The 17977-nt window shown below is 39.4% G+C and overlaps 1 protein-coding gene across 3 annotated transcripts; it reads left to right on the forward strand.

The window, feature by feature from the left end:
* The first annotated feature begins 245 nt into the window (after nt 1-245).
* On the forward strand, nt 246-14288 carry LOC121866492. 3 transcript variants are annotated; one of them, XM_042366228.1, is made up of 6 exons: nt 246-495; nt 9835-9898; nt 10296-11401; nt 11642-11787; nt 12815-13028; nt 13484-14288. In XM_042366228.1, exons 3-6 carry the CDS (start codon nt 10659-10661, stop codon nt 13950-13952), a joined length of 1572 nt encoding a protein of 523 aa, XP_042222162.1. In that variant the 5' UTR covers nt 246-495; nt 9835-9898; nt 10296-10658; the 3' UTR covers nt 13953-14288. The 3 variants fall into 3 exon arrangements, with proteins under 3 accessions (XP_042222162.1, XP_042222152.1, XP_042222170.1); XM_042366218.1 differs by lacking the exon at nt 9835-9898; XM_042366236.1 differs by lacking the exon at nt 9835-9898 and having other exon boundaries at nt 249-495; nt 11213-11401.
* The last annotated feature ends 3689 nt before the right edge of the window (nt 14289-17977 follow it).

Below are 17977 nucleotides of genomic sequence, written 5' to 3' on the forward strand. Positions count from 1 at the left end.
TATTTTAATTGTAAAAGTCAGTGGATAGAAGCGTGTATTTTGTAAGTAAACTACAAATACACGATCTTCTGGAAATTAAATATTTATGTCAAATACTGTATAAATAACCGCGCCATTTCGAGCAGTTTTCGTTCATCGATGTTAAAATATATTGTCATTATTTAATATAAATTTAGGAACGAAAGATGACGAAAATAACGAAGTCTAAAGTGAAGCGGATCATCAACCACACCCACCTAAAGGGAACAAATGTTCAGTTTCATGGGAGTGGTTCCAGCGAGAGGTGGAGTACGGCCAACGCTCTCTCCTCACTCGGGTTATGGTGAAAGCGGCTCCGTGGTTCCAGCCTGGTTTTCTATCCTGCCTTCAAAGTTTCAATTATAAGTCAACAGTCAAGGATTCTCTGGAAAGACATGATGCAGATATTTCGAGAACAGTTTTCGCTCTGTGTTAGGGGAAGGGAATTAAGTGCATAGCCTTGCTCCAGCAACGTTGGTAAGTAGGCTACATATATTATACACACCCCTACAGTCCCGTTTATTATGGTTTATAAGATGTTATTGAATTATTTACTCTCATAACTTGCAGTGTATTCTCTTGTACTGTATGTATGTTCTTTGCAAAGCCGTTTGAGGTCCCTGAGAGAGGACAACTCGGCCTTAGTGATGCGGAATTGTGTCATATATGTTAGTGCACAGGTTGTGTTATTCTTATGGTGTATGAATGTATGGAGATGTGTTTCTATAATGTGCGTAAATTCCTGTATGTGATGTATTTAAGGATGGTGGAGTGGTTTGCTGTTAGTATAGTGGCATGTATAGTGTTAGTATAGTGGTATGTATGGTGTTAGTATAATAGCATGTATAGTGCTAGTATAGTGGTATGTATGGTGTTAGTATAGTGGTATGTATGGTGTTAGTATAATAGCATGTATAGTGGTATGTATAGTGTTAGTATAGTGGTATGTATGGTGTTAGTATAATAGCATGTATAGTGTTAGTATAGTGGTATGTATGGTGTTAGTATAGTGGTATGTATGGTGTTAGTATAATAGCATGTATAGTGTTAGCATAGTGGTATGTATGGTGTTAGTATAGTGGTATGTATGGTGTTAGTATAATAGCATGTATAGTGCTAGTATAGTGGTATGTATGGTGTTAGTATAGTGGTATGTATGGTGTTAGTATAATAGCATGTATAGTGTTAGTATAGTGGTATGTATGGTGTTAATATAATAGCATGTATAGTGTTAGTATAGTGTTATGTATGAATGGTGCTTGTATAATAGCATGTATAGTGTTAGTATAGTGGTATGTATGGTGTTAGTATAGTGTTATATATGGTGTTAGTATAATAGCATGTTTAATGTTAGTATAATAGCATGTATAGTGTTAGTATAGTGGTATGTATGGTGTTAGTATAGCGTTATGTATGGTGTTAGTATAGTGTTATGCATGGTGTTAGTATAGTGTTATGCATGGTGTTAGTATAATAGCATGTATAGTGTTAGTATAATAGCATGTATAGTGTTAGTATAGTGTTATGCATGGTGCTAGTATAATAGCATGTATAGTGTTAGTATAGTGGTATGTATGGTGTTAGTATAATGGCATGTATAGTGTTATGCATGGTGCTAGTATAATAGCATGTATAGTGGTATGTATGGTGTTAGTATAATGGCATGTATAGTGTTAGTATAGTGTTATGCATGGTGCTAGTATAAATAGCTTGTATAGTGTTAGTATAGTGGCATGTTAGGATAGTATAGTGGCATGTTAGGATAGTATAGTGGTATGAATGGTGTTATTATAGTAGTATATATAGTGGTATGTATAGTGTTATTATAGTAGTATATATAGTGTTAGTATAGTGGTATGTATAGTGTTATTATAGTAGTATATATAGTAGTATATATAGTGATCTTGAAAGAGCTCACTCTCGGTGCCGACACAACACTTTCTGATAGATTGTTCCAAGAGTTCACAACTCTCACTCCGAAAAAGTCTGCCCTCACAGCTTTCTGGACCTGCGGCTGCTTCAATCTTAAGCTGTGACCCCGTGTGGGGCGAGCGTCCGCCAGCTCCAAGTAAGGACACTCGACTGAGTAGTGCCCCTTGAGATGCTTATACACCTCAATTGGGTCGCCCCTTGCCCGTCTGTAGTATAAGCTAGGCAAGTTCAGGCGCTCCAATCTCTCAGGGTAGCTGAGGTGCCGAAGTGCAGGCACCAGTCTGGTGGCCCTCCTTTGAACATTTTCAACTAACTGACAGTCCCTAGCATATCTAGGGGACCAGACGGGGTGACAGTACTCCAGATGGAAAAGCACTCCACTCTTGAAGATCGTTACGAGGGACGGACCGTCTAGATATCTGAACGACCTTCTTATAAGACCCAATAATTTATTTGCCTGATTTACCTTCTTCTCACAATGGCCCGAGAACTTTAGCTCATTGTCAACATACACAACTAAGTCCTTCTCATATTCAGTCTCAAATAGTGCAGTTTCTTCATCCCGTTGGGACACAAGATACGCCTCCTTGCCGTTGGTACGCCCCAGGTGCATCCTCTTACACTTCGTGACATTGAATCTCAGCAGCCATTTCTTCGACCATTCCTGGAGCCCACAGAGGTCCTCCTGCAGCTCTTCACAGTCCGCTTGGTTCTTAATTTCCCGAAATAGCTTGGCGACATCGGCAAACATTTGTATGGAGGAGTGTACAACGTCAGGCATGTCATTTATGAAACAAACAAACAACAGCGGGCCCAATACACTGCCCTGTGGTACCCCGCTTGTGATAGGTACGGACGATGATTTCGTGCCATTAATCACCACACATTGCTTGCGGTCACGTAGAAAGTCTTCTATCCACGCTAGGACATTTCCCCGAATTCCGTACCCTCCCAGTTTGATTTTTAGCCTTTCGTGGGGTACACTGTCGAAAGCCTTGGCAAAGTCTAGGTATATATTGTCGATATTTCCACCCTGTTCCAGAATATGGGTCCAAATATCCAATTCCTTGAGCAATTGTGTTAAGCAGGAGCGCCCCGGCATAAAACCGTGTTGGCAATCCTTTACAAGGTGTTTCGTTGTAGATGCTCCATTGCAGCATCTGATAATACTCTCAAGAACTTTACATATTATGCTGGTCAGGCTCACCGGTCTATAGTTGTTCGTGGAGTGACTATCGCCCTTCTTGAAGATAGGACTCACATAAGCCACTTTCCATTCACTGGGGACCTTTTGTTCATCCAGGCATTTACAAAACAGGATCTTCAGAGGCTCGGCAAGCTCGTTGCACAACTCTCTTAGCACTCTGAGTTGCCAGATATTCTTTAAGAAAAATTGCCAGGTTTAGATTGGAAAATTGCCAATTATTCCAGTAAATTGATTTCTGAGCTTTTACGAATAATTTAATAAAAATAATTTAGTTATAGATTAATAATATTCAACACTAAGTAGCAGTGGAGTAGTGCTAAATAAAGAAGTGAGGCAACGCATTTTGAAAGTGTTTCTCAGAAGCGGGTTCATGGCAAAGCCAGGCCAAGGTTCAAATATTACAAGGGTAATTACGACGGGATGAGGGAGGAGATGAGGGGTATCCACTGGCCTGACTCACTAAGGTGACTAAGGTACTAGAACGCAGACGCTACGCTGAATATTATAGCAAGTAAAATGAATCATTTGATCGATAAATATACACCCAAGACAAAACTCAGTATCTCCAGGAATATAAGGAGACCGCTACACATGAACCATGTGGCGGTCGACAAAGTTAATAAAACACAGAAATTTGAGACTTGAGTGGGATAGGACAAATGATAAGCAGGACAAGAGGGTGTATGCCAAGTCCAGGAACCAAGCAAAGTCAGAGTGTAGAAAGGCTGACAAAGAGTTCCAGAGGCGGATTGCGAGCGAAGTCAAGTAAAATCCAAAGGCTTTTTCCCGCTACGCAAGGTCGAAATTAAAAACGCGAGTCGGAGTATCGGACCTGAGGCTTGAAGATGGTAGTTACGCAGATTCTGTCCAGGATAAGGTGGAGGTACTAAACAGTTTCTTTTCCTCGGTGTTCACAAGAGAGGATGCGAACAATCTTCCTGAGTTTGAAGATAGACGGTTTGACGGTTCAGATATATTCAAGAGCCAGTGCATCATGCCCAGTACTTGCCAATGGTGCTTCACAAAGACATGTCCGACCTCCAAGTTACTAATGAGTTGATAACTGGCGAAGAGGATAAAAGTAAAGTAAAAGTAACACCATACATACTACTATAAGTACTAACACCATAAATACTAATAAATTAACACCACATATACTACTATACTAACACCATACACACTACTATACTAACACCATACACACTATTATGCTAACACCATTCATACCAATATACTAACACCATACATAATACTATGCTGACACCATACATCCATACATATTAGAATACTAACACCATACAAACTACTATGATAACACCATACATCCATACATATTAATATACTAACACCATATGCCTGTATACTACTATACTAACACCATATACACCACTATACTGAAACCATACATACTACTATACTAACACCATACATACTACTATACTAACACCATACGTACTACTATACTAACACCATACATACTACTATACTAACACCATACATACTACTATACTAACACCATACATATTACTATACTAACACCATACATATTACTATACTAACACCATACATACTACTATACTAACACCATACATACTACTATACTAACACCATACATATTACTATACTAACACCATACATATTACTATACTAACACCATACATACTACTATACTAACACCATACATATTACTATACTAACACCATATATATTACTATACTAACACCATACATATTACTATACTAACACCATACATATTACTATACTAACACCATACATACTACTATACTAACACCATACATACTACTATACTAACACCATACATATTACTATACTAACACCATACATATTACTATACTAACACCATACATACCACTATACTAACACCATACATATTACTATACTAACACCATACATACTACTATACTAACACCATACATATTACTATACTAACACCATATATACCACTATACTAACACCATACTTATTACTATACTAACACCATACATACTACTATACTAACACCATACATATTACTATACTAACACCATATTTACCACTATACTAACACCATACATATTACTATACTAACACCATACATACTACTATACTAACACCATACATATTACTATACTAACACCATATATACCACTATACTAACACCATACATATTACTATACTAACACCATACATACTACTATACTAACACCATACATATTACTATACTAACACCATATATACCACTATACTAACACCATACATACTACTATACTAACACCATACATATTACTATACTAACACCATACATATTACTATACTAACACCATACATATTACTATACTAACACCATACATATTACTATACTAACACCATATATACCACTATACTAACACCATACATACCACTATACTAACACCATACATACTACTATACTAACACCATACATATTACTATACTAACACCATACATACTACTAAACTAACACCATATATACCACTATACTAACACCATACATACTACTATACTAACACCATACATACTACTATACTAACACCATACATATTACTATACTAACACCATACATACTACTATACTAACACCATATATACCACTATACTTACACCATACATACTACTATACTAACACCATACATACTACTATACTAACACCATACATACTACTATACTAACAATCATACATACTAATTAAACTAACAATCATATATACCACTATACTAACACCATACATACTACTCATACTCAACAATTACATACTACCATAATACCAACACCATACATACCACTATATACTAACACCATACATATTACTATACTAACAATTCATATTAGACACTACTATACCAATCCATATATACCACTATATCTTACACCATACATAATACTATAATTAACACCATACATACCACTATACTACCAATTCCCCATACATACTCACTATACTAACACCATACATACCCAATTCATACCAACACCATACATATTAATATACTAACACCATACATCACTATACTCAACAATTCATACATACTCCTATACTAACACTATACATACTCCTATACTAACACTATACATACTACTATAATAACACTATACATACTACTATAATAACACCATACATACTACTATACTAACACTATACATACTACTATACTAACACCATATATACTACTATACTAACACCATACATACTACTATACTAACACCATACATACTCCTATACTAACACTATACATACTACTATAATAACACCATACATACTACTATACTAACACCATACATACTACTATACTAACACCATACATACTACTATACTTACACCATACATACTACTGTACTAACACCATACATACTACTATACTAACACCATACATACTACTATACTAACACCATACATACTACTATACTAACACCATACATACTACTATACTAACACCATACATACTACTATATTATTATTTGCATCTTGCTTGCAACTAATGCAATCCTGTCTATTCTGAATGAATATGAATTGGTCTACTTAGCAGAGGTGTAATGCTGTGAAACGGCGTTCCCTTACATTTTTTGGTAGGCGGAACGGCGTTTCCTCACTCTTTCAAATAACTCCGAACTTACAAATTTCTAACGTCATGAAATTTAATTCCCACCCCTAGAAGAAATATGAGAAAGAATTATTAACTGTTTCTTTTCTTTTAGCTTCAACTGAGGCAATGCTAGCCTTTATGATTTGCTGCCCACAAAAAATGCAAGTTGGTAAACAAGTTGAAAAGGGCTGGGAATAAACCTCTGATCTGAACATTCACCATCTAATTGCAATACAAACCCACTGTTGTGTTGCCTACTCCATCCATGTACGAGGCGTTAGCCTATTGAATAGCCTACATTTGGTGAAACAGTCACCATGATATACCAGCTGTTAACTGTTTTTAGTTAATTATTCCAGTTGTTAGCTATTTTTATTGATCCTACTGGATGTTACACATCTAATAAAATAACACTGGAAATATTGTATCTTCAACCTTGGAATATATCCTAATAATCTAGTGCATACGGCCTCAAAATATCCCTCAATTAGACAGATTTAAAAAAAATTTCTTAGGGGCTTAACAGCGCCCCCAAGATCCTCAGCTGTATGTACTCTTTTACTTTCTTTTACTTTTATCCTCTTCGCGATTGATTTGCTCGTTAGCCGCTTGAGCAGTCGGTTACGTCTCTGTCACGCGCTGTTGGCAAGGTCTGGGTACTGAATGAATCTTAACCTACTCCAGTGTTGGTCAATTCTTGTCTTGAAAGAGCTCACACTCCGTGCCGTCACAACACTTTCTGGTAAATTGTTCCAAGAGTTTACAACCCTCACTCCGAAAAAGTTTGCCCTCACAGTTTTCTGGACTTGCGCCTTCTTCAACCTTGAGCAGTGACCCCTTGTGGGGCGAGCGTCTGCCAGCTCCAGGTAGGGACACTTGACTGAGTAGCGCCCTCTGAGATGTATATACACCTCAATTAGGTCACCCCTTGCCCGTCTGTAGTATAAGCTAGGCAGTTGCAGGCGCTCCAATCTCTCTGGATAACTGAGGTGCCGAAGTGCAGGCACCAGTCTGGTGGCCCTCCTTTGGACATTTTCAGTCAACTGAAAGTCCCTAGACGGGGTGACAGTACTCCAAGCAGGGAAATCTCACTCTCGAAGATCGTTTCGAGGGATAGATCGTATAGATATCTGAACGATTTTCTTATAAGACCTACTAGTTTACTTGCTTGATTCTCCTTTTCACAATGGCCCGAGAATCTCAGTTCATGTCATCATACACGGCCAGGTCCTTTTCACATTCGGTCTCTATTAATGCAGTTTCTTCATCCTGTTGCGACATAAAATACGACTTCTTGCCTTTGTACTGTAGTAAGTATGGTGTTAGTGTAATGGTATCTACAGTGTTAATATAGTGGTATGTAAGGGTAGTATAGTGGTATGTATGGGGGTAGTATGTTAGTGTCATACTTGGTACTAATATTGTTGACACTGGTATATCAGAGAGACAGGAGATGTAAAGTCAAAGTGACGTAGTAATTTACTGACTATTTACACGGGTTCAGTCGTGAAAGCTGGCGGTCTCAGACAATCATTAATCTACCCCCCTCACCCTTTTAAAAAAACGAAAGTACATAATATATTACATTCCTTGCAAGGAACTTTTATAATGCAAGGAATGTAATATGTTTTACTTAGGCCAGACAGGTAAAGATCTTGCAACTAGAATTAAACAACACAAATACAGTGTTAGGACAGGCCAGGAATCCAATGCTCTGTTTGTTCATTTGAGGGATAACAAGCATTGCATTGACTGGGATAATGCCTCCTCAATATTACCATGTAAGTCAATTGACAGTAGGAACATCATAGAATCTAGTCTTATTAAACATACCGAAGCATTCAACATGAATTTGAGTAACGGCATGTACAAGCTGGACAATTTTGTAATTAAGAAGATTTGTGATCAGGTGAGAAGGCCGGGTCACTTGACCATCTGACCTGACCACCAACCGTTGTGTGCTATTTAAAGATTAGTAGGGTCATTACCTAATACCTGACCATTGTGGACCTGGTCTCACCCTCCTCTGTATATATACACCTTGATTTGTATTACTCTCTAGTCTGTACTCACCCCTGAAGATGTGAATTACACGAAAGCGCTTGGGAACTTCGTGTTTTCTTCTTTCCTTGTGGTTATCAGCATATACCTAGATCACGCGCACCTACAGTGATTTACTTGCATATATATATATATATATATATATATATATATATATATATATATATATATATATATATATATATATATATATATATATATATATATATATATATATATATTATGTGACCTATGAATAATGCCTCGGGGGTTAGGTTCCGTTTAATAATTGAGTTAAGTTGAAATTCAGTCTTTTTTAAGAGGAGGGAAGTGTGGTTAAATACCGGCTGTTTGGGTCTGTTGTTTCTGCATGAGTTGACTAAAGAAATGGTTGTTGTTGGAATGCATGTAAAGGTGGCTTGCTTGGACATGCAAGAGTATTACAAAGAAAATTGTTCGACACAATCGAATTGATACAATATTTTACAAATAAAATTTGTGTTGCTTAATTGCAGAATGGATATTATAACATAATAACCCTTTTTTGGTATCAGTAATGAGAGAGACCATTTGTGAGGCAATATATACTCGAATATATAATATTTCAATTTGTGGTCTGAATAGTTTATCAGAATAATCAGGTTGGGTTAATACTTTGTCATTCTACTGATAAAAGCAAATCATGAAATTATTTCGCGTGATGTGAAATGATCTCATGTTAAGCAACAGCTCTATGATGCAACAAATGACAATATAACATGACTTAGGGAAAATTCATATGCGGGTTAGCATGAGTCCGCCACTCTACGGTTACTCCTCCAACTAACATAAAATTCAAACACGGCTTCTCCCTTTCCCAACGTTTTTCATAGATTTTTTCCAGATCACATGAAGATTAGCCATCTTGTATCACCTGTTTCACCTTACCCCAGGTAGCGTTCAGATGGTTAATCTTTAGGTGAAATAAGATAGAGGGCTAATCTTTGGTTGATACGATTTTTATGTCTAGTTCCTTGAGTTTTCCTTACTTTCTCCTCAGTAATAAAAATTTTGATGATCGAGACCTGCAGGACAGCCGGCCACCAAAACAACCCAGCGTAAAGGTATTTAACCCGCTCATTGCTCTCGACTCTTTTAAGAATTTGTTCTGGCTATTGACAGACGATTTTATTTAGCTCATAAAAAATCTCACTATGAGATAACGCAATGACATGACTCAAAGATTAGGTCCCCGTGGAACTGAGCCGCGATACTGTTCTTATTAATTAACTTAACCTCATTCTAACAAAATTTATGTATATGTATTTCCTAATGCATTACCTTGCTAAAACCCTCTTCTCAGATAGGCCTTACCTGTTCAATTTCAACCCATTATACATGTGATAGATATCTATGCACTTTTTTATTTTTATTTTTTTTAATACAAGTAGGCTGCGTAAGTAATCTATGCCACCGAAAAATAACCATCAGTGAGCTACAACAGTGTTCTCTCTCCCGCAGATAGTGTTGCCGCGTCCACTGCCAATGACACAACCAACGAGCTAAGTGTAATTTAATTTGTTTGAGTCTCTGCATCTGTAACATTAGTAAGGAAAACGAGAACAAGAAAATCAACAAGAACTGCAAGTTTTGACAAAACTGCCAAAAAGAGGTACAAAAATATAAATAAGAACAACAGCAGTCTAAGTAATTTGACATTGTGGGGTTATGTTGTCTGGATAACAGCTACAATAACAGAAACATCAATGGTAATATGTGCATGATCTGGTCATAGTGGTGGGTACAACATTAGGAGATTCCACGGAAAACCCCCCCTCCCCTCCCCTTTTCCAAAACACACACACACACACAAACGAATAGATAATGCGGCGAAGTATCTGTCAAGTTATGGCTCTAATGCCACCAATTTTCTTGCTAACTTCCAGGGGTCTCTTAGCTACAACCGTTCACCCATATTTGGACAACGACTACACTATTTCAGAACGGGATAGGTCACCCCTCACTATACCACACGAACATGGTTTCTTTCCTTCCGTCAATCCTCGAGAATCTGCCGAATATAAATCAGACACCAAAGTAACACATCCGTCACTCGATTCTACGGACCATGGCCCGGATGAATCAGGAAAAAATTACCCTCAAATAGTTCACATTGATGACAATAAATATTCAAACAAATTACATTATTTTCTTAATGGTAAGGAGTCTCAAGAAAATGTCCTTAACGCCCCAGAGCAATTAAAGGCTGTTTTCGAGGTTCCGAATACGAACCCTGGAAATAGATATTTTGTGGAGTTAAAATCACTGACGGAACGTGATACTGTGGAAGACTCAGCTGATCGAACGTCAGTCGAAGAACACCCGTCTCTTCCCAGCAATCGTCCCACATCGTCACCCAACCCATCCGCCTTCCTCAGGGTGTCCTGGCCGACACGGAACATCATCCAATCATGGGGAAGTCATCCACTGCCTCCTCTGGAGTCCTTCAAGGCAGGGTACGGAGATAGAAAGGCGCGGTGGGTGGGGTACTTCCACGAGGAGGCGGTGGCGGCGGTGCTGCAGGAGGAGGACGGCACCATGGTAAACTGTGTGGTGCAGGAGGTCATGTGAGTAACATAGTTCCCCCGTTTACCTGCATCTCCTTGCTGATCTACGTCTGATCATATTATCACGAAATTCATATTGAGTCGCTGTATTTATATATGTAGTATTGTACTTTAATAACATTTATATGGCAATACTTATTACCTCGCATTTTCTCTTCTTCTCACACACTTGTTCTTTATTTGAAAAACTCGACTAATTTTTCTCTCACATGTTCATCCTTACTCTCTCTCACTATACAGCGAGGTGAGGGAGCAGCGAGCCGCCCTCCAATATCTAAGTAGTGTGATGCCCCTGGTGCCCCTCCCCCTGCCCACCATGGTACACCTCATCACTCTCTGTGGCGCTATCAACACCCCGTCACACCAATCCCACACCCTTAAGTCAGGTATGTTACCCTTGTGATGCTCTTATTTTATTTTTTCCATTTAATTATATTGCACTTGGGTATGCTGAACTTACACTTACTTATTATTATCTTTCGCATTTATTAATTAACTAGTAATATGTTGCCACCACCCAGGCATGCCTGACACATCATAAACTTGGGCTTCAGCATTAAAACCTTTTAAATTATTTTGGTAGCTGGCAAGGGGTCAAGACACGTGGATTCTGGATATTTTTTGGCATGCAAATTATACTGGAGGAAGGGTGATACATATTTAACAATTAATTACTATGTATTAAAAGTAAGTCTTAATATCTATGAACAACTGAATCATCAATTACAAAATAAAGAATCACCACTAGTGTCCACTCAAGGATTATTAAATACATTCATTTAACACTTTACAGCGAACAAAGTAAGCACCTTCAATTAACAATCATAATACTATAACATATAGCGCGTAAGCACCTGGTCACACCGCCAAATCCTTACCACCACCAGCTAGGAGCCTAGTGACAGCACATTGATAGTTGATACAACCCTCTTAACCGAACCTCCTGCTAGAACCCTCTTAAGCTAACCTCCCTCTAGAGCCCTCTTAACCGAACCTCCTGCTAGAATCCTCTTAGCCTAACCTTCCTCTAGAGCCCTCTTAACCTAACCTCCCTCTAGAGCCCTCTTAACCTAACCTCCTTCTAGAACCCTCTTAACCTAACCTCCTTCTAGAACCCTCTTAACCTAACCTCCTTCTAGAGCCCTCTTAACCTAACCTCCTTCTAGAACCCTCTTAACTTAACCTCCTTCTAGAACCATCTTAACCTAACCTCCTTCTAGAACCCTCTTAACCTAACCTCCTTCTAGAGCCCTCTTAGCCTAGCCTCCTAGAAACCCCCTAACCTATGAACCTTCTAAAATCCCTTAACTTATGGACCTACTTCTATAACCCCCCTTAAACTTATAACTTCCAGAATCCCTTAACCCTTGGACATCCTTCTAGAACCACATTAACTTATGAACCTTTTTCCAGAACCCCTTAACCTGTGGTTGCTGAGCCCGTCGGCACTGCAGGGAATCTTACCAGGAACACTGTGGTGCGGCAAGAGGGACCAGGCCACCTACTACCACGAGCTGGGTCAGAGGGTCGAGTTAGATGCTTGTTGCCGCGCTCACGACCACTGCCCCATCAAGGTCCGCCCTCTAGCCACTCGATACGGCTTCACCAACTTGAGTTTCATTACTAAGTGAGTCAATAGGTGTGGACAGAATGTTAATTGAGTCGACTTGGATGGGTGAACCGGTTTCATGGTTCCAAATAAGTTATTGGATGGGCGGATAGAGTAACAAGTGAATTAGAAGCTTTTGTGTCATATGACATTCATTTTCCGTTCATAGATTACAGTATATGGATTAGTTGTCAAGTGAGTGGATGTTGTACATCAAACGAATCATGAACCAGCATCTTGCCAGATTAAGAGCATTCAAAGAAAGACATATTTCTCTGTCATAGGTTCTCTAATATAGACGTATGAATGGAAGTTAGTAAGATAAGCTAATTCTTTTTAAAATTTATAACCTTTCGTGAAGATTTTTGAGAACAAAGAATGAATTTTCTGACTTATCCTTAATTGATTAAGTTATTTGGTCTATTTGATGTAATTATTATTTATACTTAATTTAATGGTAACATACTTCTCAGGTCTCACTGCATCTGCGACCTAGAGCTCTTTCGGTGCCTAAAGGCGGCCAAGGACCCGTTGGCCGCCACCGTCGGACAGGTTTACTTCAACATCCTCAGGATGCAATGCCTCAATTCAGTCAACAGTTATCGACGCACCAATAACCCACCTGACAACAGAAAACCAGAAGCAGTACCCTTCTCAAACGAGGGCCTCACGGTGAAAAGTATTGGAGGAGTTGATAAAGTAGTCCCACAGGTAACAGGGACTTCGCTGACAGGACCTAAGCCATGGCGACCCTCCTCTCAACAGAAGCTCCTTGAAACAGGTTTGGAAAGTTCTCCAGGATACCAAGAGACGACTTTCCCGTCAGGGCCGAGGTTGGAGTGTACCCTCTGGGATGGAAACGGAGGCTGTCGGATGTGGCTCCACAATCCTAAAGGCTTCACCACACGGTATGCTGCTCAGACGACCTCACTTGTGTTCTGAGAGACATTCACACTTTTAAACCCACAACCTTAATGAGACACTTCTCTCAGTGTTTCAAACCATAAATATCTCTCTGAATGGACCATTTCTTCATAGTGCCTTAAACTCAGAAAGTCCAACTTTTTATTAATTTTATTATATCAAACTGACAAATTCCAAGACACACATATCCAGAGATGTTTCGCTTCTTATCATCCAAAGATATATTTTATTAGAATCTCCAACCCATAAAGTTGATGCATGAGTGTAGTGGCACTATAAATGCTTATTGGTGCAATGGCCTGGTAATTTAAAATCACTTAAATGTTTTACTAATAAACTTTAAGGAAAAATTAAGTTTCTTGTTTAATACCCTTTCTACCTACCTAAACGTATTGGTTACCTATAGCTGTTTTTATATCAAATTGACTGTAGTATCTCGTATACAGTAAATGCAAAGTTGTTCAGTAAAAAAAAATATGAAAAAAAATGGGCGATAATTTGAAGAATATGTAGAGGCACGTTCAGCGTACACCGCCCCGGGCAATGCCACCAACAAAATATGAGTAGAAACTAAACATAAATTTTGATAACTTTCAGCTTCCTAGCTCAAAAGTGCTTAAGATATCGATCGCTGGTCAAGCAAGAGAGCAAACAAAAACCCGAAGACATAATATAAATACGCCATTTTTTGTCGAGTCTCAAGTAAAGTTGGGAGACAGTACGGATATATGTATAAGTTGTTATTTCGTTCGCATAGAAACTGCTGCATGGTTCACAATAATGTAGCGGTCTCCCAGTAGTCTTGGAGCCAGTGGGTTTGATCTCGGGTATGTATTTATCAATCAAGGAGTTTACTGTCAATGATATTCAGGGTTGTATCCCTATTCTTGATTCCGTAGCCTGTTAGTGTTCGGTGTGTCAGCTCCCTTTAAAAAAGTGCAACGTCGATCTGCCCTTACAATACTACTGGTAATTTCCATGATGACGCAGATCAGAGTCTTCCCAGATGTACTGCCCTAGCCCAAGATACTGTCCATGATACAGGACATCCCTGTTTGGGGATCACTATTGTTAGGTGGAACTCTATTATAGACAAAACACTCCACTGGTACCAGTGAGCTGCGCCCTACGAGCCTGACGCACACTTAAAAGGAGGGGGGGGGGGAGATTCAGCTTCTCTGGCAGGCACCCCTGTGGTATAGGTACAATAAAACATAATCTAACCTAACAACTACCCATGACCAGCCAAGATGCCGACAAATATCCGCCTCAAGCATAAAGACAAACGGAACCCTGTGAGGAGGGAAAGAGTTGCGGAGCTGACCTTGTTATTTCGGGAACCAAGAACCAAGCGGACTGTGAAGAGCTGCAGAAGGACCTCTGTGGGCTCCAAGAATGGTCGAAGAAATGGCTGCTGAGATTCAATGTCACGAAGTGTAAGAGGATGCACCTGGGGCCTACCAACGGTAAGGAGGCGTATCATATATCCCAACGGGATGAAGAAACTGCACTAGTTGAGGCTGAATGTGAGAAGGACCTAGGTGTGTATGTTGACAATGAGCTGAAGTTCTCGGGCCATTGCGAGAAGAAGGTAAATCAGGCAAATAAATTATTGGGTCTTATAAGAAGGTCGTTCATATATCTAGACGGTCCGTCCCTCGTAATGATCTTCAAGAGTGAAGTGCTTCCCCATCTGGAGTACTGTCCCCGAGATATGCTAGGGACTGTCAGTTGGTTGAAAATGTTCAAAGGAGGGCCACCAGAGTGGTGCCTGCACTTCGGCACCTCAGCTACTCTGAGAGACTGGAGCGCCTGAACTTGCCTAGCTTATACTACAGACGGGCAAGGGGTGACTTAGTTGAGGTGTATAAGCATCTCAAGGGGCACTACTCAGTCGAGTGTCCTTACTTGGAGCTGGCGGACGCTCGCCCCACAAGGGGTCACAGCTCAAGATTGAAGAAGCCGCACGTCCAGAAAACTGTGAGGGCAAACTTTTTCGGAGTGAGGGTTGTAAGCTCTTGGAACAATCTACCGGAAAGTGTTGTGACAGTACCGAGTGTGAGCTCTTACAAGACAAGACATTCAGGAGCCGGTGCATGCCCAGTATTTGCCATCAGTGCGTGACAGAGACGTGACCGATCGCCCGGGCGGCTAGCGAGCCGATCTTTTGGTGAAGAAGATAAATGAAAAGGAAAAGTAATCAGAGACGTGACCAATCGCCCAAGCGGCTAACAAGCCGATCAGTGGCAAAGAGGATAAAGGTAAAAGTAAAAGTAAACTTAGAAACCTATCAAAACTGGTTAAATGAGGACAACGACAACGAAAGAATAACAGAACACGGATGGTTCAAATCTAGTAAGAAAATACTAGGAGGACCAACCCCCTTACTATCTTATACTTAAAGAGAACAATAAAATGAAAATAACTATCACCAAAAAGATGAGAGTGACCTGCCAGCTCCACAAAAACCTGGCAGGGCTCTCCACCAACTTTTCCTTCTTTATTAAAAGATGAGAGCCCCCTACCAGCTAACAAGCCGATCAGTGGCAAAGAGGATAAAGGTAAAAGTAAAAGTAAACTTAGAAACCTATCAAAACTGGTTAAATGAGGACAACGACAACGAAAGAATAACAGAACACCGATGGTTCAAATCTAGTAAGAAAATACTAGGAGGACCAACCCCCTTACTATCTTATACTTAAAGAGAACAATAAAATGAAAATAACTATCACCAAAAAGATGAGAGTGACCTGCCAGCTCCACAAAAACCTGGCAGGGCTCTCCACCAACTTTTCCTTCTTTATTAAAAGATGAGAGCCCCCTACCAGCTCCAAGAGAACTTCGCAGGACTCTCCAACCACCTTACAAATATTCTTTCTCTAAGACTCCTATCTGCACAAATCAACTCCTGTGTTACTAACATTCCTTAAAAAAAAATCCACAAGCTGCAAGAGAACCTGGTAAGATTCTCCAATCACCTCTACACATAAACTTTCTATAAGCAGAACTATCTTACAAACTGTTTCTTCTCCTGTATTACTAACATTAAAACAATGTGCATTTATTGTATAGTCACAGAAAGGTAGAAACCGCAACAAAACCCATGCAAACTTATAGGATAAAGCAAATAAAACGAAAAACGCAAAAAGCCCCCCAAAAAAGGTCTGACGATCCAATGATAAACAAAGGGAAATAACACCGCCCTGACGGAGACACGATGATCCTCCCCATACTGGCCAGATATTATATAAATAATATTGATGATGTGTTGAAGGAATATCCTTCCTTCCTTAGGCTTTAGTAAGCCCCTTTTAACCCCTTATAATAATAATAATAATAATAATAATAATTAACGGTTTATTGAAAGATCATGGCAGCCGGAAGGATGAAAATATACAGTTACATAATTGGGGAATGGGTCTCTTGATTTACAGATGATATACAGGTAACATAAGTGATACAAATATGATATATAATAATTAGGCGTTGATAATTTTTACAATGGTTGGGACTGGGCTGTTCTTATAGCAATCAGTTCGTGCTCATATGGGCTGGATGTGGTTGGGCAGGTGTGTGGCTACGTGGCCAGGACAGTAGCTTGGGGCAATGCAGGTGTGGTCCATCCTTCAGGTTCGGTCAGGTGAAGCCGTGAGGTCAGGTCAGATTAGGTCAGATCCAGCCACACTCAGTATTGCACTGCTGTGTTTTTGTGCTTTTCCTTGGAGTGCACTATAAGAACACTGTTTGGTAGTCAATCGTTCACTGATCACTTGAATGTTTCGCTGAATAAATCCCGGTGTAGTAAGGCTGGTACGGCGTTGGGCAATGGCACCAATAAATAAGGAAATGATTAATAAAGGAAGTGTACATATATTTCACCAACGTAAAGCAGCGACCACATGAATTATGAAACAAAATAAGTAACACCAATTACGGAGTATATTATGCTTGAGTCAAGCTCAAACACAATATATGGTTCAGAGACAATACACTCCACTGTTTTCGTGATGGTATCCCAAGCCAGACTGAGATCATTCGGTCCT

The sequence above is a fragment of the Homarus americanus genome, unplaced genomic scaffold, assembly GCF_018991925.1.
Source record: "Homarus americanus isolate GMGI-L3 unplaced genomic scaffold, GMGI_Hamer_2.0 scaffold32583, whole genome shotgun sequence".
NCBI classification, from domain to species: domain Eukaryota; kingdom Metazoa; phylum Arthropoda; class Malacostraca; order Decapoda; family Nephropidae; genus Homarus; species Homarus americanus.

Coding starts and splice junctions, on each gene's coding strand:
- LOC121866492 (XM_042366228.1), top strand. CDS start 10,659: ATGCGGCGAAGTATCTGTCAAGTTATGGCTCTAATGCCACCAATTTTC. Junction 11,402..11,641: donor TGTGTGGTGCAGGAGGTCAT/GTGAGTAACATA, acceptor CTCACTATACAG/CGAGGTGAGGGAGCAGCGAG. Junction 11,788..12,814: donor ATCCCACACCCTTAAGTCAG/GTATGTTACCCT, acceptor ACCTTTTTCCAG/AACCCCTTAACCTGTGGTTG.